This window comes from Oncorhynchus mykiss, chromosome 32, assembly GCF_013265735.2.
Source record: "Oncorhynchus mykiss isolate Arlee chromosome 32, USDA_OmykA_1.1, whole genome shotgun sequence".
Classification (NCBI taxonomy): Eukaryota; Metazoa; Chordata; class Actinopteri; order Salmoniformes; family Salmonidae; genus Oncorhynchus; species Oncorhynchus mykiss.
This window is the reverse complement of record NC_050572.1, coordinates 34780034-34805402: the sequence shown is the minus strand read 5'-3', so window position 1 is coordinate 34805402 and position 25369 is coordinate 34780034. Positions and strand designations below refer to the sequence as shown.

At 42.0% G+C, this 25369-nt stretch overlaps 2 protein-coding genes across 4 annotated transcripts in view; both read left to right on the top strand.

The window, feature by feature from the left end:
- The first annotated feature begins 1543 nt into the window (after positions 1–1543).
- Positions 1544–16072, top strand: LOC110487603 (protein shisa-7-like). 3 transcript variants are annotated; one of them, XM_036970641.1, is made up of 6 exons: positions 1544–1826; positions 4474–8135; positions 8426–8580; positions 8899–8964; positions 10941–11141; positions 11684–16072. In XM_036970641.1, the coding sequence occupies exons 2-6, from the start codon at positions 7393–7395 to the stop codon at positions 12544–12546; spliced, it is 2028 nt and encodes a 675-aa protein (XP_036826536.1). In that variant the 5' UTR covers positions 1544–1826; positions 4474–7392; the 3' UTR covers positions 12547–16072. The 3 variants fall into 3 exon arrangements, with proteins under 3 accessions (XP_036826536.1, XP_036826535.1, XP_036826537.1); XM_036970640.1 differs by having other exon boundaries at positions 1544–2298; XM_036970642.1 differs by lacking the exon at positions 8899–8964 and having other exon boundaries at positions 1544–2298.
- Positions 16073–17263: 1191 nt separating this feature from the next.
- The window catches only part of LOC110489256 (zinc finger protein 865), a 23123-nt gene continuing 15017 nt past the window's right edge, over positions 17264–25369 (top strand). Inside the window, exon 1 of the mRNA XM_021561907.2 lies at positions 17264–18137. The gene's annotated coding sequence lies outside the window, so the exon portion shown is untranslated. The remainder of the gene's footprint in view (positions 18138–25369) is intronic.

Sequence of the window (25369 nt, the reverse complement as noted above, 5' to 3'; positions counted from 1 at the left end):
AAAAAAAATATTTAAAAAAGACATTCCGCAGAAATAACCCAATCAAATGAGCCCTTGGGGGATGTTGGGTCGGAGGGGGCGGGTTCAAAGCTTGACCCAAAGCCTGAAATGAGTAATAAGTCAGCCATTACTAACTTCCATTACAGTACGCTTTCGACCAACGTACTCTGTATTCCAGTATCATTTTGGCATAGCCACCAACAGGCTCTTGTAATGCCATCAAGGACTAGCCAAACATGTCTCTTTATTTGAATCTAAGAGTAATACTACTAAACAAACATTGTAACACATTGCCCGAAGTCTACACATGGTCATTGTGAGGTGCAGTCACTCAACACCAACACCCTGTCAGCTTCATATGGGTGGGCTTGCCCATTGACTGTGTAGATACCCCTGAGAATTCTCTATTTCCTGTTCAGGTGGGGAGCATTTCCTGTGGCTGGTTCACAGGGGTTCTCTTTTAGCCTGTCCTCAAATGGCTTTTATGGAGTGTAAAGTGAGCCTCTGGACACTTCAATCAGATGCAATTTGCTAAACTTTCTGTCAGCAATTACCTTTGTTGTTAAAATGACTATTTCCATATTTGTTAGCCTTTTGGAGACAGTATTGATTATGTGTTTCGTTAATTCATTGATATGTTGACGTTCAGAGTAGTCACTGGCAAGAAGTGGTGATTTGGACAGTTGACTAACCCTGGCTGAAAGAGCCACCATGTGCCATGTTATAGAAGACCATCTGTGAGGCCCCAGACGCCATGCAGTCCTGCTCCTGTTCTGGTACAATGATTGAAATAGCTGCCCCTGTCACATAATAATGCTTTTCCCAATGGTGGACTGTTTGGGAGCCTTTGAAGTATATTATTTTCTAATCGTCTCTGTTCGGTTCTATTTTATGTAGCACACAGGATACTGTCATTTATGTCACGGAGGAAGGCATGCCTGAGAGATTTTGGAAACAGTTTGTGTGACAATTAGAAGTTAGTGAATGGGGCAATGACTCGGGAAGGAAACAAGCATCTACTAATTCCCATCAAATTAATAATTAGCCGAAATACAGGGACACGATTTTCAAGGCAACTAATGTCACTACATTATCATAGACTCTTCCTTCTCCATCTATTCCCCATGAAAAACTGTAAAGCAGTGTAATCCCCCCCCCCCCCCCCCCCCCCCCCCCCCCCCCCCCCCCCCCCCCCCCCCCCCCCATCACTCTGCTAGTGTTTTAGGAGTTAAGCATTCCACTGTTAATTGCAATGAGCTTTGTTCGGCACATTGAAAAGACAAATTGGCCCTTTTGAAAGTGTCTTGAGTGTTCGCTCTTGTCGCATGCGTTTAAACTATTCCATGCCATCCCCGGTTGTAAACCAATGGTTCCTGGAGAAAAATATCTCATTGGGAATAAAGTGTGTCACCGATTGGTAGATACTATTGCCCACTTAACAAATGGAAACGTAGACAAATACCATATTGGCCAATCAATGAATGAGCACCTAGTGTGGCGGACCTTTGTGAGAGCAATCACTTTTTGCGAATTTCATCAACGCGGTAGAACCTATTTAGCAAAGGGGGAGCGCATTGAGGATTATAGTCACCGCTAAAAGGAAATAGCAATATGTGATGGTCTAAATTATAGCAGAACATATTTCAGACGCGCTCCCTCTCGTTTTTTAAATGATTGTGCCATTTTATATGTCTATTCAGAGAAAAATATCTTTCGAGACCAATTAATGTCATCCTCACCTGGAATTACAATGAAAATGTAGGCATGGTCAATTATTTTCCGGGAATCACAAAGATCCAACGTTGGTGAATGGACTAAGACAACCGGTAAAGCTATCTTTTGAACACTTTTTAAGAACAACATCTGAATCATTTTCTCCTCTTTGCATAACTTCAAAGCTTGAAACGGATTTCCACAACCTCATTCGACTGGATAGATTAACATGATTCTCGCAATTTAGGATGGAAGTAAATTATTAATTGAGTGCAGATTTTCTCCTATTTATATAACAATTATTTTGACCATAAGACATACAATTAGGGTGTAAATTGAAAGAGACGAGCGCATACGCCTGTGAACTCCAATCTATGCGCTTTTATTGTGATGCAGCATAGTGTAGGGCCATTTTTGATCAATGCAGATTTGCATTATTTTATTGGCATCAATCTGCAACAATTGATGTGCGGCAATATGTGTTCCTAGTTTAATTTCAAATAAACATGTTGACGGGCTTGACGGCTGCATCTAAATAAGGATCATCATCGTATTGCCATTCTGAATACAACCAGCTACACATAGGTAAGACGTTCCTTCATTTTGTTTCTGTTTAGTGCTGCAACATTGCCCAATAAAACGTGCACGTGAACAAGTCTCGCTCTTTGCGCCTCGACCACCATAACATACCCTCCCATTTTGTGTCTGTCTTGTCCGTTTCCCCCATACATTAAGTCCCCTAGCATCAATGGAAAATGGAAGTGTGTGTGTGAATTGGCCTCTACCACACTATACCACAACGCAACACGAATGCAAATGTCGACACACCAACCGTGCTATAATGTTCATGGTCGCTCATGTGCAGAAGTTAGAATGGAAATGGTTTTGCTTTGACAACATTGTCACATAGTCACCTGTTTGCTGCCCAAAACCTCAGCTTTGGGAGTCTTGTCCATATATAATCTCCCACAAATAGTCTATAGACTAAACTCAATGAATGCTACATGATATGGCACATTGAGACACAGCCACAATAGTTCAATAATTGTGCACTTATACTATATTATGGCATTTCCCAGTATTAAAGGTAATTATCGTTCACTATCAAGGGAGTCAGTAATAGGGCTACGGTAATTACGTTGCTTCCATAATTCATGATGTCTTGTCTTCGGAGGCCTATGAATGCTGACACCTAATTACAAAGGCTCACTGTCCTAGTGCACTGCGTTAAGAACCAGCATGCTTCAGTTCAGAGAAAGACAGGGAGAAAAGGTCGGCTGGGGGATGAATGGACGGCGGGAGGGATGGATGGAGCAGTGAGCTGGACAAACATCTGACACTGAGCATCATGGGAGGAGGAGGGCGAGATAGATGGAGAGATCTTTGGGAAAGGAGAAGAGGTGAAGCAAAGCCCATTGTACAACAAATTGCATTGATAAGACAATAGACATATGTATGTATATATATATATATATATATATATATATATATATATATATATATATGTATATAGAGAGAACAGTGGAGGACAGTGTTGCTCATTCACTTTCTTTCCCTCTCTCGTTCAATGCTGCAGTGCTATTCTGAGAGAGCCTGCTCAAGCCCACTCACTGGCAGAGAGAGAGAGAGAGAGCGGGAGGGAGGGAAGTGGGAGCGAGGGGGGTCAGTGTAGAGCTAACATGCTGTGTGTCAGCGTTTACACTGTCTCTTTAAGACCTGTGCTCGGCAGGGCCAGGCATCAGCAGATGCTCAGGCAGCATATATGTTGGGAATGCTCTGTTCCATATGCACCCGAGCAGACTCATAAACATCTCACTATTTGTGGCCAGGCCGAGCGGTGTGTCTGTCGAAACGATGTGTTTGCCTAGAAAGCTTCACATTCGAGGAGATCAGCTGTCGTCAGTAGCTTCTTAATTGCTGCATCAAGGAGACATAATGGAAATGGACCCCCAGGGCAGTCACTGATTTGAAAGGCACCCTTAACTTTCCAGCACAAGAGACTTCACTTTTAGGGCCCCCAACCCAGCATTGCTCCCTGTTTTCCTCTTCTCATCTCAACAGGATACTCCCATTCAGGGCAACCCCTCCCCACTCTGCTCACATCTGGCTTCTCCGCTCCTTTCTCTCCTCTCGAGGCCCAGTCTTCACCGTGAGGCCTAATCTTCTCCCCTGACACTCGTCTCTCGGTGTCAGTACTAGCCACATGGTGTCTCTCGTCATCATGTCCCATCTAGCTTGTTTTTTGTTGAAGTCAAAGCATGTCTATTCTCTCAAAGTTGATGTTAATGTAGTGTGATCTCGCGGGTCCTTATCTAACGAAGGAGTGTATGAGACAATGGTTCTCAGGTGTCTACGATTGGGATATTCAAGGTCTGGTGTGAAAGGATGAGCTTTTCCAAATCGTATTATGTTACAGATTTGTTGACAGTATGATGATTAGAATCAATTCAATTGTTGGTTTTAAATGAATGCAATAATGCAACATGCATTGTCATTTTTACACCGTGGATATCACGTAATCTGAAATATGAATCGATTTAGCCGAACAGAGGGAATGTTAGTACTTGCTAATTACTGCTTATTTCAGTTATTAGCCAACTGTTTATGTAGGAGTAATCATGTATGCTTGTCCAATATTGGTATTACCAGTGCTATTGTATGTCTTGTGCCTAACTCTCCTAGAATAGAAACATTTTGGCTAAACTGTGGACTAAGAACATGTCATCCATTGATCAGCTTGCTCTCTTCTTCTCATTGCAGTGTCAATTGAGAAATAAAGAAATAAAGAAGTCGAAGAAATTTGTAAAGGGCAAAGAACAAAAAGAACCTCAAACCTGGATTACATCATCATCACTCTTGGCCAGGTGGAACAACTAGGGGGATGTTCTACCCTGTTTTTGATCCAGAGGGTGTTTGCTAATTACAACGGTCTTTCTACATCCCTTTTTTCGTTTTCTTTCTTTTTGGGGGAGGGGGGGGGGATTTTGGACCTTAATTTCCATAGACTGTTTTTCAAAATACTCATTTTTAATTAGTCTCCCTAACACATAAAATACACATTTAAGATCCCTATTACATCAGAATAGCATTGAAGCTCATTGTATACATAAACGCAAAACATATCAATTAAAAAGTAGTTAGATCCACATTGTGGAGAGTTAGCCTAATGCCTGTAGAGAGGTGTTAAACGTACACTCCTTTTCCAACATCAGTGTTAAAAAAAAAAAATCTGCTCATATAATCTTTCAGATTTGAATGAATAGTGCATTATTTGTCCAAAGTGCTTTTAAAACTAATCTTTAATGGATGGCCTGCATTTGTTTGTAGTGCATTAGCTGGAACATGGTAAGCAGTGCTAACTCACAAATTTACTCGGGCTCTGACAGCACAGCCCCAGAGCGATCAATCGAACTGGGCTTTGACTGACTGATGTGCAACACAAGTCACATATAACAAGATAAATTGACTTTGCTGCTATTCTGTCGCTCCTTTGCTTATCCATCGCTCCTCGATTTCTTTTCTTATTTCCTGTCAGAATCTCTCCAGCATTCTCCCATACAGCGCATGTAGGCACGCCACATTAAACAATTTGAAAAGCCCCCTTTTCCTTTTAACCCGAATGATATTCAAACCTTTGTGTTCTCTTTTCTCAAAACATGCAACACAGACCCCGAGCGTATTGATGTTGTCTATCAAAAGAGATAAACTTGAACACGTACTAAATAAACAATTAAGCCATATTAGACCTGCCATACTATGACCAAACATTTTCAACTATCATCTCACTAAGTTTAAGATTTCTTTGTACTGACAACACCTCATATATTGACTTTCAACTATAGGTGCGCTCATACATTCAGGGATACAGTGAAGAGATTATATGATACTAGGATACCATATCCATTTTATTTATAAGAAAATAGCTTATAAAGCTATTCACATTAGATTGTTCTACGTTTCTTTCTTAGGTCACAATTACTATGTATCCGTAGTCATCAGCCCAGGTTAGGTTAGGCTGAAAAGTGACCGTTCGTAGTGTACGTTTCCACATATTCTGCATTGAACGAATGAATCCAGACATTTTCATGTCTGTTCTGTGGGCAGAGCCGCGCTGTCCTGCCAGAACCGGGCCCAAGCCCACCTTCGTTCTATTCTGTTGGGCCGAGTTAAACTCAGAGCAGAGACACTCACGCAAGGGGATCAAACGCACATAGGTCCTTAGCCCCATTTCGTCCCTCCTTCCCTCTCACATTTTCCTAATTCATCAAACAATTGTTGTACTATCTCCGGCTGCCTTTATTCATTTGGTCCGTCACTCACTGTGTTATATCTTAGTTTTCCCTTTCTCACTAAGTTAGGTGTGAATTGTGTGGTCCCGGTCTGTATCAACTATATATGCTGCTTGGTCCAATTCTGCCGTACCCAGGTTCACCGGACCTCATGACAGGCCTTTGTGATCGGTCCTTGTCTCATAGTGCAAACCTTGTAGACTTTCTGACCGCTGTATTTGAGTCCGAATTAAGAATCTCAAATCTCTCTGAATAATATTTCCTCAATTGACCACCCGGCCTCTATTTCCTTCCCTAAATATTCTAAGAGTTTATTTGTGAACAAATGGACAGTTCAGTGCAGAAGGAATGTCCCTAGCAAGCTAACGCTGTTAATAAACAGTGCCAAATCTGTTCGAGCACATGTATTGATATGATGAATTACAGACACCTAAAGCTGCCAGCAAAATTGTTTACAATTCACGCAAAGAGCTAGAAATGGATTTTGACTCAAGTGTTACAGAAAGGTTTGTGCGGTCAAATACCTACAACAGAAAACTGATGTGCCAATTCCAGTGATAATAGGATTAAGCGTAGGTGAAAAGTACTCAAATAAAAGTTAACGCTTAATGTTTACAGAGTACACCTTCCCTTCAAAGAGGATTCGCTAGCTACATTATTCCTAACTTTGTGCCATAGGTCAGTTGGGTTCAAAAGACTCCGAAGGGTTCGAAACGTTTACACATTGATTTTTGTTTACAAGACAATACTGCCTATCACAAAGAAAGACAACCCGTACTTGCCATTTTAGTGAGGTCTGCACAGTAGAGACCACACAATTATCAAGAAACTCCAATCATTTTCCCTTACCATTCTGTAAAATAACACTTTGTTGACTGGTGTTTACAATCTATACATTTTCCAGCATCCTTATCATTCTGTTTTGTTTTTGTGTGCTAAGTTGAAGTTGTCGAGACAAACTTCAACTAGTCCTTTCACAAGTATAGCTATAGTATAGGCCTAAAACATAGAAATATATAACCTCAGAGTTGATATAAGCTGCTTATGAACAACAATAGATGTGTATTGAGAGCTTGAGAGATATGTTTACAGAAATACATACAAGTGACATGCCACACTTATTGCTTGAACAAACAAAAAAATCACTCAACTAAGTGAAAACCTCCACACTAGTGTATGTAATGTACATGGAAGCACTAACAAAGGATTAGTTTACTGTATTTAGGCTGAAGTCCTGAGTGTAAGCCTTTACATTTTTTACACTTAACACGTAAGTGAAATTCAAAGAAGGAAGGAGAGGAGAACACTATCCATCTTGGAGGAGGACCTCCATATTTTAATTCTTGACGGGCCTTTTATTTTTTTGAATTGGCTCAGAAACGCTGAAAAAATGAGGCCTAGAACCTACAAAAGGATGTTCAGCACCTCCCTCATATTTTCCCTTGTGTCCGGCCTCGTCCTTTCCGTCGTGACCATCACCACAGAGCGCCGCTCATCCTACGGCGGCCCCAGCGGCACCACCCTGTTCCTCCTCACCGGTTTTGGGAACAAACCGATGCCGCCGCCCCCGGGGGGGCCAAAGGTGGCGCCTAAAGCGGCTGAAATGGAGGACGCTCAGGACGGTGAGCCGAAAGAACCCGAAACGCTCCCAAAGCCCCTCCCCCAAATCAAGCTCCCTCAGAACATGACGGCAGCTGACGCCCTCAAACCTCCGCTGGGGGCCGCCCAGGTAGCGCCACCCCCCCGGCGCCTGGTGGATGTGGACGTGTGTCGGGCCTACTATGACGTCATGGGCCAGTTGGACAACACTTTCAACTGCTCCAAGGGGACCTACATCTACTGCTGCGGCACCTGCCACTACCGCTACTGTTGTGACCACCAGCGTAGCCGCCTGGACCAGAAGTCATGTAACAACTACAACTCGCCCGGGTGGCTCGACACACCGCCGACGAACCCCCCGCCGCCGGGGAACCGGGGTGACCCAGACTCGGAGCAGCTGCAGCAGCAGACCAACAGCACGGCGTACGTGATCGGCGGGGTGATCTCCGTCACCCTGGTGGTGGCCGTGGGCATCAAGGTGGCCTTCCACAAGATATCCCGACGACCCCGGAACAGAGACATCAACATGCCCAGGTGAGAAAAGAACGGACAAGTGTCTTTGAATAGAAGATCAGTAAGCAGTGTCTGAAAATGACCATGCGGGTGTACGTGGATCTGTCAGTGGGCTGTAGTCTTAAATTCAGCACATTACTGAGTTTCACTAAGGTCACAAGCCACAGACCCAAAAGGGTGATGAAACTGAACCACATTCAACGAACAAGTAACACATTTACATACTACATCTTTTTAAAATTTTATTCTACTGTCTCGCCCTTGTCTATGATTTTTCATTCCCCTCCTCTTTTCTCTCCTCTTTCTACCAGAGCCCTGGTGGACATCCTACGGAGTCAGGCCAGCCCAGTCCAACAGGGGGAGAGGAACAACAGCACCGTCCTTACCACCGCCACCACCGGCGACATCCTCGGTCGTCCCCCCAAGAACCTTTACACCCCGGTGCTCCAGAGCAAAGACAACCGCAGTGAGTGACGCCACAGAAAGCATGGGACAATAACAACACTGTAATGACAATGTTATAACACTGTTGGTATAATAACACTCTTATAACACTGCTGTTACGTTGGAAATACAGTACTAGCCTGTTTCAGATATATGAACCATTACGGTGATGATGGTGGAGAGCGGTGGCGGATGCAATAGCCTAGTAATGCTGACTGTATGGGGTCACGTTCAACATACTCGCACTCTTAAACACGCTTCACGTAATCCCACAGCACACACACCACCACACACGCATACGAGTGGCAGTACCATCAGTGTTCGCTGTGCTCTCTTGCAGTTGGCAACTTGCACCACAATTTTATCCAGGTGTCTGGTTCCAGTCCCAAACACTCGGCTACTATGGGTAAGCCGAACTAGCTAACGCAGCCGGCGGGTGTGTGAGTTGGCCTCATGAAATGTCTGTCTGGTGTTGTATATGTACCATTGGGTGTGTTTCCTTAACACAGTCGCTGTTGTCTTAGCACAGTCGCTGTTGTCTTAACACAGTCGCTGTTGTCTTAACACAGTCGCTGTTGTCTTAACACAGTCGCTGTTGTCTTAACACAGTCGCCGTTTCACGGCTCCCACTCATTCTGTGTGTCACCCTCGCAAGTGTCTCAGCATGCACTATGTACTGTATCCGTTTGTGTTGTAAGCGTGCTTACTTACACTGTGGGCCTAGGCTTGAGTGAAGTCAGTGTGTTACTGCACTTACCGAAGCCTGCGCGTGTTACTCCACAGTGGTCAATGTCTCCCGTGTGCTCGCTCAGTGGTTAGAAAGACATTATTGGCAGTCATTGCCCATTATTAGACATGGTCAGTGACCAAAGTGCGAGACAATCACCTTGGCTTGTTTTATATATTAGCTCAAGGGACCTTTGTAATAGTCATCCTAGAATGACTTGAAAACGTACAAATGACAAATTGGCAGCAGTTCTTTAGGACTAATAATTTGTGAGGAATTGGCACGTTTCGTCAATTGTATATGTACCTTTAAATGTACTTATACATGTTGGCCCATTATTAATGTAGCTACCTACATTAATGTGTGTTAGGTCCTTGTAAAAGTACTCATATATACAGTGCCTTCGGAAAGTATTCAAATCCCTTGACTTTTTCCACATTTTGCTACGTTACAGTATTATTCTAAAATGGATTAAATTAAAATAAAAAATCCTCAGCAATCTACACACAATACCCCATAATGACAAAGTGAAAACAGGTTGAGACATTTTTGCAGAAATACCTTATTTACATAAGTATTCAGACCCTTTGCAATGAGACTCGAAATTGAACTCGGGTACATCCTGTTTCCATTGATTGGAGTCCACCTGTGGTAAATTCAATTGATTGGACATGATTTGGAAAGGCACACACCTGTCCATATGAGGTCCCACAGTTGACAGTGCATGTCAGAGCAAAAACCAAGACATGAGGATGAATTGCCCGTAGAGCTTCGAACCAGGATTGTGTCAAGGCACAGATCTGGGAAAAGGTACCAAAACATTTCTGCTGCTTTGAAGGACTCCAAGAACACAGTGGCCTCCATCATTCTTAAATGGAAGAAGTTTGGAACCACTAAACTGAGCAATCAGGGGAGAAGGGCCTTGGTCAGGGAGGTGACCAAGAACCCGATGGTCACTCTGACAGAGCTCCAGAGATCCTCTGTGGCGATGGGAGGACCTTCTAGAAGGACAACCATCTCTGCAGCACTCCCCCAATCAGGCCTTTCCAAATCATGTCTATTCAATTCAATTTCCCACAAGTGGACTCCAATCAAGTTGTAGAAACATCTCAAGGAGGATCAATGGAAACAGGATGCACCTGAGCTCAACTTCGAGTCTCATAGCAAAGGGTCTGAATACTTATGTAAATAAGGTATTTCTGTTGTTGTTTTTCTTCATAAATGTCAAACCATTTCTAAAAACCTGTTTTTGCTTTGTCATTATGGCATATTGTGTGTAGATTGCTGAGGAGTTCATTTGATCTATTTTAGAACAAGGCTGTAACGTAACATAATAGTGAAAAAGTCAAAGAGTCTGAATACTTTCCGAAGGAACTCTATGTTAGGTCCTTAACTAATGTACTCATATATATTATGTTAACATGTCATTCTACATGTAGCCCTATATAATGTATGTGTTAGGTCCTTAATAAATGTCCTCATATTATGTTAACATGTCATTCTAAATGTAGCCTATATACTGTATGTGTTAGGTCCCTGGTTAATGTACTCATATATATTATGTTAACATGTCAATCTAAATGTAGCCCTATATACTGTATGTGTTATGTCGCTGGTTAATGCTCTCCTATGTCTTCCTCCTCTTCCTCTTCCAGAGCGCGTGCCCCGCATGAACAACGCCCAGCTAGCCTCCACGGGGACCCTCCTCACCAGCAAGCACAACAACAGCTCCGGCCTGCACTTACACCCACAGCCCCCTTTCTCGCACTCCTTCCACAACCTGGCCCAGTTGCCCCCCTCCTACGAGGTGGCCATGAAACCTGAGATCAACCGCTACAGCTCCCTGAAGAAGCTCGGTGAGGAGGGGAGCAGTGGGGGAGGGGCAGTGGGGCGGGGGCCCGGAGAGAGGGCTGGATGTCTGGGTGGCAGCCGCTGCTGGGAGGATGGCGACTGGAGGCGGTGGCTAGAGAGAGCTCCAGAGATGTGTGTGTGTGTGTGTGTGTGTGTGTGTGTGTGTGTGTGGAAGAAGGCATAACAGGCGAGAGGCAGCAGCCGATGATGTGTGTCAGATGTATTACCTTTCGATGTGCCTTAATGTAGGCTGCTATAGTCTATAGAATGGGCGTCGATAAACGCATGTTTGTCTCGAACGGGTGCCCCTGAAAGCTAGATTATATGGAGGATGCATTGGGGGATTGTAACGGTTGCCTAAAGGTCACATTTAAATTGGCTCTCAGGGAGCTCAGTCTAAGGGAGAGAAATGTTGAACACTTTGTTCCACCTTATAATAAATGAATTTAACTAACTGTCATTTCAAAATTTCTTTCTTTCATCCTCCCTCTTTTTTTTTTTTTACTCAACCCCCCCCCCCCCCCCCCCCCTCCCCCCAAAAAAACAGAGAAAGATCTGGACGACTACTCTGGCTACCACACATCAAAGCGACGGCCTAACAACGCCCCTCCGTCATTCCACTCCTCCCAGCACCATCTCCACTGGGGCGGTGACTACACTCTCGGAGCCAGGGGCACCCTTCCCTTCCATTCATCCCGGCCACGGATTCACGTGCCTACATCCACCCCCAACCCCTACCCTCTGCCAGCCCAGTCGTTGGGGTACCAGCCCGCCTTCGACAAGCCCCCGCGGAGGGTCATGTCCCAGGACCAGCTCCTGGCACTTGGTGAGGGCAACACCCTCTCCAGACTCTCCAAGAACCAGCAGCACCAGTACTACAAGGCTATGACCACCAGCAAGAGCTCCACCTCACAGACGCTTCGCAAGTCCCACGAGAGGCTCCTAGTCTCGCCCGACCGTCTGGAGGAGAGGATGGGGGGCATGGGCATGCCAGGGTTGGGCGGTATGGTGGGTATGGGGGGCATGGGTGACTTTGTGGGGATGGGGGTCCCGACCATGGGATGCCTCAGCCACAAAGCCCAATCACAGCAGAACGTCTGCGTCACACCCTCGCTGGACCGCCATCACATGATCAAGATGAACTCCCACCCCACATCGGGCAACGAGCTGGAGATGAGCGTGGCGGGCCATCCGGCAGGAAGCTGGGGGGACCCTCATGGGCACGGATCAGGGGCCGGGGTAGGACCAGGGAGCGGGGCGGGGACCATCGGGGGCCACAACGCACGGAGGATGGCATTCGCCACCAAGAGGCAGAACACCATTGAACAGCTCCAATACATCCCTGGGGGAGGAGGAGGGGGAGGGGGCCAGACATTGAGAACGGCTAGTAAGAACGAGGTGACGGTGTGAGAGAGTAGAGACAACGGAGAAGGAGTGATGAAGGTCGCGTTGAGAATGTTCGAGCTGAAAGTGTTCACACAGAAAGAAGAGAATAAGGAAAGGTCAATTGGGGCATGATGGAGAGAAAGGTGAATAGAAGGAGAAACAAGAAGAGAGACATGGGCAAGCTGATGAGAGAGAGTGAAGGATATGACGAGGACAGTGCGTCCCATCAACCGCCTCAGATGAGTGTGTTGAAGACCAGAGAAGGAAAGACGTGAGAGAAGAGTGGATGCCATTGTTACCTGTTGCTAGGAAACACAGAAAAGGGCAATGATAGGAAGAAACCATTGAGAAAAATTGAATTATTAGAGAGAAGTTTGAATGAAGCCCATTGATTTGATTCCTGGGAAAGAGAATTTTCAACCATATTGTTGAGGAGGGAGAAAGAAAAATGGCCATGTATAGAGCAAAAAATGAACAATTTAAAAAAGTTTGTTGTGCAATTGAAAAAGGATCCTAGGACATGATGGCTTTTACTTGTGGATCCTGCAAAATGATGAAATGGTTATTGAGTTTCTTGTTGTGAAACCTCTAGCTGCTCTGACAGAGACAACAAACCTGTCTTTGAATCTGAACAGACACAGATGTCAATGGAGTACAGAACAATGTGATGGTTGTTTGACTTTTGTAAAAAAGACAAGACTGTAAATAATTTTGTTTTAATTTGTAAAAGAATAAATCCCCGTTGGACAGTATGTATATTCTGTGTGTATATGCTTATAGCCTGATGACTGAATGACTGACACTGAGTGGACATTTGAGTTGCCAATCGTCACTTTCCTAATTTTGATTGGAAGACTTGACAATAGGCAGATTTGGAGTACTGTTGCTAGATACCACAATCTAACACTACAGCCATAACTTAGTCTGCAGACATTTTGTATAAGGTCATGTATAAGTTAATCTCTTGATTATGGCTGGATTTTCTCAGTTATTATTATAATGATTTGACACAAACATCACTTTGCTGAATCACCTTTGCACCCTCGCCTGATTGGCTGGCTGGTCGATGTGACGGCTGTCACTCCCAAAGAGTCATAAGTCACTAATGAGCATTTCCACGGCAACGGTCAGTCCCTTCACAGCTCTGAGGTCAGTTTCCAAACTGTGGAGCTGATTCCAGTTACATTTATAGTCACACAGAAATTCTTTGACACTGTTATTCGACACACAATGTCAGTCATTGTTTTTAAGGAGATAAAGACCACCCGAAATAAAAAAAAGATGACAAATCTGTTGATCACATAAGATGAGAATGAAAGCTCAGTGAAGTTGTGTTAAATTTGAGGGACACTGCCATACAGAGTGGCTAATGCAAAGGCTTTGTTTAGCCATACTTGCCCATGGGTCTGTCCCTTAAAACAATCCCCAAAACCAGTCAAGCTCCTGCTCCATTGATGATACTTTCTGAGCTGTTTACCACAGATTGTGAGGTAATAAATTGATTTGTCAGTAGTTCATATACACTACTCACAGTCTTCTCTGAATTCCACATATTATTTCTGTTTCTGAAACTCCAGCTGTTCACAATATTTGGAGACAGGTTGGAAAGGGGGAACAGGGAACAATGGACGCTTAACACCAAGGGCTATTCTGAAAACTCTTTGTGTGTCTGTGGTCTGTACTTTGTTGGCTTTTTAATTTGTCTGTGTCAATATTGGAGACAGTTTGTGCAACACTGCAGAAATGACAGACATATTTTGTAAGTGTGAAGAAAACAGAGTCAATTCTGCAAAGCTACTTTGTGCCCTTGTGAGGTTGACATTGAGTGTGACAAAAAGCCAATCATACCATCATTTTTTACATTGCAGGGGTGGAGGTGGACATGTCATATTTTTGTACATTTGCAAACATTTGTAACATTCTTATTTGTGTGTGTGTTTCACAGTTATCTGGTTAAAAGATGGAAGATGTGGTTGTTACTGTCCATTTTTAAAAGGGTTGGACTCTCCACTTTGATTGAAAGGACAAGGAGATCATTGTATTTATTCAAATCTTTGTATAGTATTTCGGCTCTCCCCTTTAACTGTGAATGGATAAAGACAAAAATTGATTGATGGAACTTTCAGACAACGTTTTTAAAACTATGATATGTGTTTGTGTGTTTATAGTCATGATTATGTTTACTATAGATTTACTCTGATTATTATTATCACCATGATTATTAGTTACCCCTATTGATTTTTTTTATTCTCTGTGAAGCTCAATGTTTCCTGGATTTTGAATATTGAACTTCCTAGTGGATTTTAACCTTTGTGTTCTTGATGGAAAAAAAGCCCGATGCAATCAAAGTGAAAAGAGAAACCGCATGAAGATGTCAAAGCCAGTGTTGATGATGTCATAGTGCTGACTTACGACGACGTCATGGCGTGTATGTCTAATGTACATGCGTCTGTATTTGCCGTGTGTGTATTTCAATGTCTTTTCAGGAATGATGAATCTCACATTTGATCTGACTTGGGATATTACAAGTAAGACAATTGTGTTTTTCAAAAAATCCACAAACTATTTAAAACCCAAGGCTATGATCTCATTATTCATATTGGCTTTTTGGATTCAAAAGCCTAATATCGCAAAGGACATGCATCACAGCTTTCCTTGTTAATTAAGCTACATTCACCAAAGCAAATGTAACAACAACAAAAAATGTTTCTCAAATTTCAAGTTGTAGAGCAAAAGCTATAAAATTACATTGTTAACATTTTTGGTAAAAAATGTGTGCATTTCGTTACAAGATTACATTTATGTAACCGGAATGTCACTCTTTTCAAGAACTTTACTCTTTATTGTAAAGAATGAGGATTTTGCTAGAATAGTTTGGAGAATGTATTGTGGCTTGCCTTGTTGTTTGACATGATTATGGATAACCAGTTATAGGACTAGAATGGCCCGATGATTTTTACAGAGAGGAAACGTCAGATTCCATAACTAGAATCTTGTTAAACTAAAATGAAGAAAGGCTAAATATATTTATGTCACACGAAGATTCAATTATATTTTCAATGTATGTTTTTTTTGTACATTTGGAGGTATACTGATGTTGTGATTATGTTTTAGTTGAGTACGTCCTCATTAATCTGTGTGCCTGTAAATGTACTGTTGATTAATGTGTGTGTGTGTGTGTGTGGAGGTAAGAGGGAGGTTGTGGTATAAAATGTTTGTTTTTGTGTGTGGCTCGTGGGGCGACAGATAGTGGCGTGAGGTTTTTTAGATGGAAGGAGGTGTGAGTAAGCACGAGACAGCTTCATTGGCCCCTAATTGTATTGCGGGGTGAGGAGGAGGCGGGGCTACATTGTATCCCCCAAGTAATTTGGCATACCTCAGAAAAATGTATAGGGATTCATCTAATACATTATCCCCATGTCTGTTTCCAAGAATATTAAGTGAAGCTCTTACAAGCGTGCAACCCTTATTTTGGTTATTGGTCAATTCTCGCATTTGTAGAATCGTACTGTTCAATTGTTAATAACAATTAAAAAAATATCCACAATGACTCATTTTTGTCCACTGGGTTATTGGTGTTGATCAAACTTTAGGACAGGTGAAACACAAGTTATGATTGTGATTGTTCGATTCAAATCACTTTGGCTTTTTGACTTACGGTTGGACTGACTGATCAATGATGGATAGGAAACACATAAAGACAGACAGAAGATAAACAGGCAAACCGACAGGCAGATTGTCCCTCCCTTTACCCTTCCTAATCTCTGATCAGATATAAATGAACAGGTGATGCTGCAGCTATATGGCGGTGCGGAGCCCTGTCTATAAGTTAGGTCAGCAATCCTGTCCTAAAGTTAGGTCAGCAATTACGGGCAATCTGCTAAATGTACTGCTGTTCAACATAATTTAAATGAATTATATGTATCCATTGATTGTTAAATAATACAATTATTCAAATGCCTCACAAATTGAATAGCCCACAATTGACTTACCCCATCATAACCCAAAATATGTTTGTAACAATGCCTTTGTAAAGAAACAAACATGTATTGCTTAAAAATATGTTGATTTCATGGACTGTAAAAGCTTGCATCCATATCTCCTTGAATTTGACAGTGGTTTCATTTATTCAGCCCCATCCCTCAGCACTATAGCAAATCAAGTGGCAGGGCTGCCATTTGGATGAAAAATGGATTGTGCCTTTAAAGTATTCAAACTGGATGTAAATTCTGAAAATGGCCCTATAATTACACTACTCGTTTGCTTAAAATTCCAGGAATATAAAACTCTCTGGGCCAAATGCTCTGAACTAATTATTTCTAATTGCTTTACCTCACATATGTGATGCACATCTGTTAAGTGTCCAGTAATATGTGAGCCACTTTGATATTGTTCTCTCAACCTTTCTTATACCAAAACATGAAGTAATTTGTTATTTTTTCCCCCTTTGTCACCCTTGTGGATTCAGTATGAATGATGTCAGTATGAGCACACATGGAAACTAATCTGGCAATATTTCCTTAAAGAAATGTATTCACTCTATTTCCTAGACTAAAAATGTATTTGAATAGAATAACGTTGCTGTTTTCTAATGCATAATTCAACCAAATAAATGCATGTAATTATGTATTTGTCAATGCCATGCAATGGCCATACAAAGATTGGTTGGGTTATACACGCACACGCACAAACCAGATACAGCTGGTCGGACTTCTTAACCTGTGACACTACCCGGAAATAGAAAACAGACCGGAAGCTACCATTTTAAGGAGAAGAACATTAGCAGCCGTAGCCCCTAGACGGGGGACACATAAAATTGACACGGGGCGGAAAATATTTGACCGAAGAAAAATAATGAAAATACGACAAAAACTCCAGAAAGGGCTCATTTTGAAGAGTTAACGATTCAAGCATCTGCTTCAAATAAGAGACATATCTGAATTAGCAGGCCAACTCAGCGGAAATAGTTTTTGTTAACAACGAGTCGAAAATAGCCCTCCTGGGCCGATGGAGAGGCAGGCCTTTGAAAATATTTTTCCCTGGATGAAGTAAAATGGCTATCTGACATTAAAAAAAGAGGCCGTTGTAGTTATCACGGCATTTCCCGCGCCCTTTTTATGATATATTTTTTTCTTTAACCATTTTGTCAGGGGATTCAAATGCTAGATATAATGTTAGCTAAAACGACAGCTATCAACCTAGATATTATCTTTGTTGCTAGGTTAGCTTAGCATCGGCTACCTATGCAACCAAGCGTTCATACGAGATTCTAATTTATTAGCTAGCTAGCTAACAACGACATGACTGAAAGACTCCTTTATTCAAATCCAAATAACTTTTTCTTGATAACTTTGGTTGAGAACTGTAGTCAGCCGCCTATAAAAAAACAAAACAAGGTAACGTTAGTTGGCGAATGACGAACTGCACATTTTTACATTTTTGCCACCACCTGCAATTTTTTTGTTTTTTTTCCCAAGTTAGTCTAGTTAGCTGCCTACCTGAAGATCAATGGAAGTAGACCCATTAGTTTCTACCTGTTCCCCCTTTTTGATCTTCATTCAAGAAGAAAGCGATACACCAGTCTCCAGCCCATATACATCCCACCAAACCTGTTGGTAAGATATTTTAAAATATATTGTTAGAATGCTACGTTACAACGTTGTAGTGGGGCAAACAAGGTTTTCACAGACCAGCAGGAATTATTAGGAAATACTGGGAACGTCACTGATCATTTACAAAGGATTGTATTGACCTAAAAATGTGTGAAAACCCATTCTCTTATGTTTGAAAATATCTCAACAGTAAGCAATTAGCACATATCAGGTACAGGTTTAGACATGGCCGTGTTAACTATTCTTAGTTTTGTCAATTTGCTATGAATAATGATGCACAGTATGTTATCATGAAATGCGGTGTATGCCAATCGCTTTTTTTGCTAAATTTTGCACAAGTTATGTCACGTCACGTATTTTATATTCTGTATTCTCGCTAATATATCTACTTTTTTGTATTAACATAAGCATTTCGCTGCACCTGCTATAACACCTGCAAATCTGTGTACGCATTCTGTTTAGGCCTATTTGATTGCCTTGGTACTTCAGGCTTCAAAGTTCATCGTAGAGAATTTCATAACTAGCTACACACATTTGAATTTTCTTTGCCTTTGAGGCTTTAGTGCATAGCCTACATCTGCAATTTGTGCATTCTATCGAAGTGCCCTCCCGAAAAAGAGTAAACCATCGAGAACAGAATATCCGATCCATACATAACGTTACTGGTAACACTTAATGTCTATGATATAGGCCCAGCCTTACTATAGTGCTCAGGGAATGTCATTCCATGAGAACAACATTCATATTTTAGACTTTATTTTAAGTAAATGGCCTACATTTGTTTATACATTTTCATATGACAATACAAATAATCGATGGAGTAGGCTACTTGTTTGGTTATTATAAGACAATTGTACCAACTTCTGTTAGGTTATGTGTCATCATTGTATTTTCTTGGCTATTATAATACATAGCTTGTTTGGTAGCAATAGGTTGGGTGACCTTATCGCCCTTTAAGAAATATAATTGAAAATTATCCACAAGACAGTACACTGTTTTTGTGTCTATTGTTATGGGGACGGACGCAGTGAATTCATTGTTGTACTCTAGCAGAAGTTTTACACTGGGGTTCCTGTGAGATTTACTTAAAAACACTGAAGGTTAGGTGTAGCCCAGGCCCATGTTCAGTTGCAAAATGGTCTTGAACATTGCATATTGAAATTCCATGAATAGAGCTGACTTGATTCCTAATTTCACGTCGGTTCAACATAGCACATTTCTATCTCACCGTTCCAAAACATTGCGTCCTGCTAAACACGCCACTGGTGTTACTATGTAGCCTATGAATATTCTATGTGAGGTGGGTATGTACCTGTGGCATTCCTCCAATTACCCATGTCTCTAACCAAGTCCGGAAAGTCACCTGGAAAAAGGTAAAGGAGGTGAAAGATTATTTTGACCACACTTGTTTCCCCTGAATATATTTATAGTTGGCTTTGCCCCTAGATCAACTAGGCTAATCAAGGGCTTGGTGGTTAATTGCATTGGTGATGGGCAAGAACAAAGATGTGGGCCCCAAGGACCAGAATTGAAAAACACTAGCTTAGTGTGAGTTCTCTTGCACACAATTAACTGCACACTTTAAATTCCCAAAGCAAACCTGAGGTGCATGAGGAACGTATGATTGGCTGACCTAATAGCTGGACCGTTCCATATGATTTTAACCACTTTTTGACTGGATCCCTTTTAATTTGAAATATTCAATGTTTGCCCATGGTAGAAGTGGTCAGAAAGTTATTTTTTCGACCTGAATGTCAAAACATTCAGGAGATAGAGGTGCTCAAATTTGACACATTTTTCATACCTCATCCTACAATGAGATATCCATGTCTTCGTCACAAAAAAAACAGATACACTTTTGAGTTTGATATCATTTTGAAATCTTAAGAGTTTAACAACCCTGTTTGTATGATTTATTAGGGTGAAGCATTTTTTTGGGGCTCTTTAATGTAAATGATCTAAAAACACATAAACTCAGATTTCACATTTTAGCTTATACCCTATTTTACATCTGAGGTATTTGTTGTGCCTGCAATCGGTTGAGACACAGCATACTGTCTTGAATGGTTGCTGTCATGCTTTTGCTGCTAAATGTAAAAAACAAACAAAAAAAAAAAAAAAAAAATAGTTTAAATTTAAACTATCAAATGGTACTACGAAGATGGTTGACTTGAGCGGGACTATCCATTGTTAAAAATTAAATGCCCAGTGCAGTCTAATGTGTTTATATTTCCACACTGAGGTTGGAATAATATTGTGAAAATAACCACGTTTTCATGTGCACCCTATTTATATAAAATAAAAAACAAGTTTTGTGATGAAAACAGTAAGTTTCAGTACAATATTATAAACGCAGATAGGTGTTTTGTTCATTTGACATGGTGGGATGTTTGTGTCGGTCAAATGGATAATGTGATAAATGGCGGTGGAAATGCAGCTCCCCCCTACTTTGTGCAACTTCCGCCTGAAGACATACCCAACTCTAACAGCCTGTAGCTCAGGCACAGAACCAAGGATATGCATATTCTTGGTACCATTTGAAAGAAAACTCTCTGAAGTTTGTGTAAATGTGAATTGAATGTAGGAGAATAACACACAATACATCTGGTTTAGATAAAACAATGGAAAAAAACATACGCTTTTTCTTTTTGTATCATCATCTTTAAAATGAACAACATAACAAACATTCAGATAGGATGATGGGGACAATTTCACTGAAAAATATAAGAGGGCAACAGTACTTGTGCAACGTTTCAGAATGATAACTTCCAAAATGAGTGTGCTACATGACATTTATCATGTATGTCACCCAGGTGTCTCACACAAGTGGCCAAATTGGTGAAGGTATACATTTTGAAACAAATAACTATATACAAAAAATTTGAGAAAAATAAATGGGGGAAAAAATAATTATTGATTAAAAAATATGAAAAATTGTGTGTGTATATATATATATATATATATATATATATATATATATATATATATATATATTTACAAAATAACATGGGTAACTATTTACACACTTTCAATATTTGGATGACCCTCAGTTCTCTATCAAATCTATTTATATAGCCCCAGCCTAATTCACTACACAAGCGGTTCACAAAATGTTTCGTGTTAGGCTATAAAAACGGATTTTATCAAACAAAAGATCATTAATTGTGTAACAATGAGCATTGGAATTGCAAACAGATGAAAATCGTCAAAGGTAAACGATTTATTTTACTGCAGTTTGTGATTGTTACCCCTGTGCTGGTTATTATTATTTTTTTCAATGGGGCTCTATGCTCAGATAATCGCATCGCATTCTTTTGCAGTAAATCCTTTTTTAAATCTGACAATGCAGTTGGATTAGCAAGATTCTAGACATTTTCATGAATGTTTAATGACTATTTATGTAGTATGTTGTGGAATTTCAGCCCGCTAGCGGGTTCCGTGCGCAAAGAGGTTAATGCACAAATGCTGATTTAATTACCATCATATCGAAGAAACTTGGAGCCACACGGCAATATGGTGTGTGGTCCTCCCACTACGACTCGTGAAACCATGCAGTTTATTAAGCTACAGGTGAAGTAAGTTGAGGAACTTCACAGGGGGGTGAAAGTGCACGCTATGAGTTTGACGCTGCTTTCCAATAAATATCGACGGTCTTATTCTAGTGACATGACTGATGCTTGACTGCCGTTTGATAATGCACCCAGTGGGGGCCCCGGGACCGAGTTTGGGAAACCCTGGGCTAGAGTGCAGGTGCCAAGGCCAGAGTAGGCACATTTGCTATTTTAACGCAACTGTTTTTCTGACATTAAACTTGAGATTTTTATTCTGTACATGAAAAAAAAAATTGGGGTGGGCAGTAAGCACAGATTTTTCTATGCAACAAGTCAGTTTGATGTAAACACCACTCAAGGTAAAATGCGTGTAAATGTTTTATTCACCTGCAAATATGTTGCCAATTGGAGTTGTTAATGCCCTTTTAGTGTAAGAGCTGTTTAAATCGACTGCCTGAAATATCTGCCTGTTGTGGTAGGATGGAGTTTTGGCCTCCCTGGGGACATTACCAGGCGGTAAATGAGTTAATAGACCAATAAAAGTTCCAAAACACTACCAATAACTGGTTTTCAGTTTTTCCTTCACTCCCAGACAGTCCTAGTAAAGTTCTTGCTTGAGAAGTTAAATGAGAGGGAAATGCAAACTTTGCAAGGTGGAGTTGAGGTACATTAATGTTAGTGCACGTGCAATGCTTAAAGTGGAACTGACGGTGTTTTAGCAACATGAAATCTTTAGTAAACATCTTTTCATATACATCCCCAGTAGGAATTTGACTTATTTTTTAATATCTGACAACTGAGCACTTAGTATTAAATAAAATTTTATTTGTCACATACACATGGTTAGCAGATGTTAATGCGAGTGTAGCTAAATGCTTGTGCTTCTAGTTCTGACCATGCAGTAATAACCAACGAGTAATCTAACCTAACAATTTCACAACTACCCTATACACACAAGTGTAAAGGGATGAAGAATATGTACATAAAGATATATGAATGAGTGATGGTACGTAACGGCATAGGCGAGATGCAGTAGATGTATCGAATACAGTATATACATATGCAATGAGTAATGCAGGGTATGTAAACATATACAAGTGGCATTGTTTAAAGTGGCTAGTGATACATTTTTACATACATTTTTTCAATACTAAAGTGGCTGGAGTTGCGTCAGTATGTTGGCAGCAGCCACTCAATGTTAGTGGTGGCTCTTTAACAGTCTGGTGGCCAGAGATAGAAGCTCTTTTTCAGTCTCTCAGTCCCTGCTTTGATGCACCTGTACTGACCTCACCTTCTGAATGATAGCGGGGTGAACAGGCAGTGGCTCGGGAGGTTGTTGTCCTTGATGATCTTTATGGCCTTCCTGTGACATCGGGTGGTGTAGGTGTCCTGGAGGGCAGGTAGTTTGCCCCCGGTGATGCGTTGTGCAGACCTCACTACCCTCTGGAGAGCCTTGCAGTTGTGGGCGGAGCAGTTGCTGTACCAGGCTGTGATACAGCCCGACAGCATGCTCTCGATTGTGCATCTGTAAAAGTTTGTGTGCTTTTGGTGACAAGCCTCATTTCTTCAGCCTCCTAAGGTTGAAGAGGCGCTGCTGCGCCTTCTTCACCACGCTGTCTGTGTGGGTGGACCAATTCAGTTTGTCCGTGATGTGTACGCCGAGGAACTTAACATTTACTTCCCTCTCCACTACTGTCCCGTCGCTGTGGATAGGGGGGTGCTCCCTCTGCTGTTTCCTAAAATGTTTCCTCTCCTTTGTTTTGTTGACGTTGAGTGTGAGGTTATTTTCCTGACACCACACTCCGGGGGCCCTCACCTCCTCCCTGTAGGCCGTCTCGTCGTTGTTGGTAATGAAGCCTACCACTGTAGTGTCGTCTGCAAACTTGATAATTGAGTTGGAGGCGTGCATGGCCACGCAGTCGTGGGTGAACAGGGAGTACAGGAGAGGGCTCAGAATGCACCCTTGTGGGGCCCCAGTGTTGAGGATCAGTGGGGTGGAGATGTTACCTACCCTCACCACCTGGGGGCTGCCCGTCAGGAAGTCCAGTACCCAGTTGCACAGGGCGGGGTCGAGACCCAGGCCATCCAGATGGGTTACGGCAGTGTGGTTGCAATTGCGTTGTCTGTGGACCTATTGGGGCGGTAAGCAATTTGGAGTGTGTCTAGGGTGTCATGTAGGGTGGAGGTGATATGGTCCTTGACTAGTCTCTCAAAGCACTTCATGATGACGGAAGTGAGTGCTGCGGGGTGGTAGTCGTTTAGCTCAGTTACCTTGGCTTTCTTGGGAACAGGAACAATGGTGGCCCTCTTGAAAGAATGTGGGAACAGCAGATTGAGATAAGAATGGATTGAATATGTCCATAAACACACCAGCCAGTTTGTCTGCTCATGCTCTGAGGACGCGGCTGGGGATGCCGTCTGGGCCTGCAGCCTTGCGAGGGTTAACATGTTTAAATGTTTTACTCAAGTCGGCTGCAGTGAAGGAGAGTCTGCAGGTTTTGGTAGCGGGCAATGTCAGTGGCACTGTATTGTCCTCAAAGCGAGCAAAGAAGTTGTTTAGTCTGTCTGGGAGCAAGACATCGTGGTCCGTGACAGGGCTGGTTTTCTTTTTGTAGTCCGTGATTGACTGTAAACCCTGCCACATACCTCGTGTCTGAGCTATTGAATTGCGACTCTACTTTCTCAATACTGACACTTAGCTTGTTTGATTCCCTAGCGTAGGGAATAGCTACACTGTTTGTATTCGGTCGTGTTTCCGGCCACCTTTCCCTGGTTAAAAGCAGTGGTTCGCGCTTTCCGTTTCGCGCGAATACTGCCATCAATCCACGGTTTCTGGTTTCGGAATGTTTTAATAGTTGCTGTGGGTACGACATCGCCGATGCACTTGCTAATAAACTCGCTCACATAATCAGTGTATTCATCAATGTTTGACGCAATGTGGAACATATCCCAATCCACGTGATCGATGCATTCTTGAAGCGTGGAATCAGATTGGTCGAACCAGTGTTGAAAAGACCTGAGCGCGGGAGCTTCCTGTTTTAGTCTGTCTATAAGCAGGGAGCAATCAAATGGAGTCGTGGTCAACTTTTCATTTTCACGTTTTCATAAATTCTACGGATATTTGGGAATGACGTATCGTCAAGCATTTGTGAATATCTATAGCAATATATAGTGTGAAAGCGGCTGTGTGTTTGCACAATTAAGACACTGCGGTAAATAAAACCTAATAAAAACATCTGTCTCGTCCAGGAGACCATTGCGCCATAGCCAATCTGAGCTACAGTAGGCCTTTATGCAAATAAGCCATTTGACTCACATGCTTGTGTGTTTACAGGCAGTAACAACAGCGTGACTTTAGATCATTAGAACGCATTTGCCAAATACACCCGAATGGATTTCTGCAAACATATAAATACCAGGGGAGACCTCTTACATTTGGGAACTTTACATTTCTATTGATCAAACAACAATGAAAAGGTAGGCGCTCTCACTTAGTTATGCACATCAACAACTAGAGGTCGACCGATTTAATCGGAATGGCCGATTTTAAAGTTTTCATAACAATCGGAAATCGGTGTGTGTGTATATGTATGTATGTATGCATATATGTATGTATATACAGTGCCTTGCGCAAGTATTCGGCCCCCTTGAACTTTGCGACCTTTTGCCACATTTCAGGCTTCA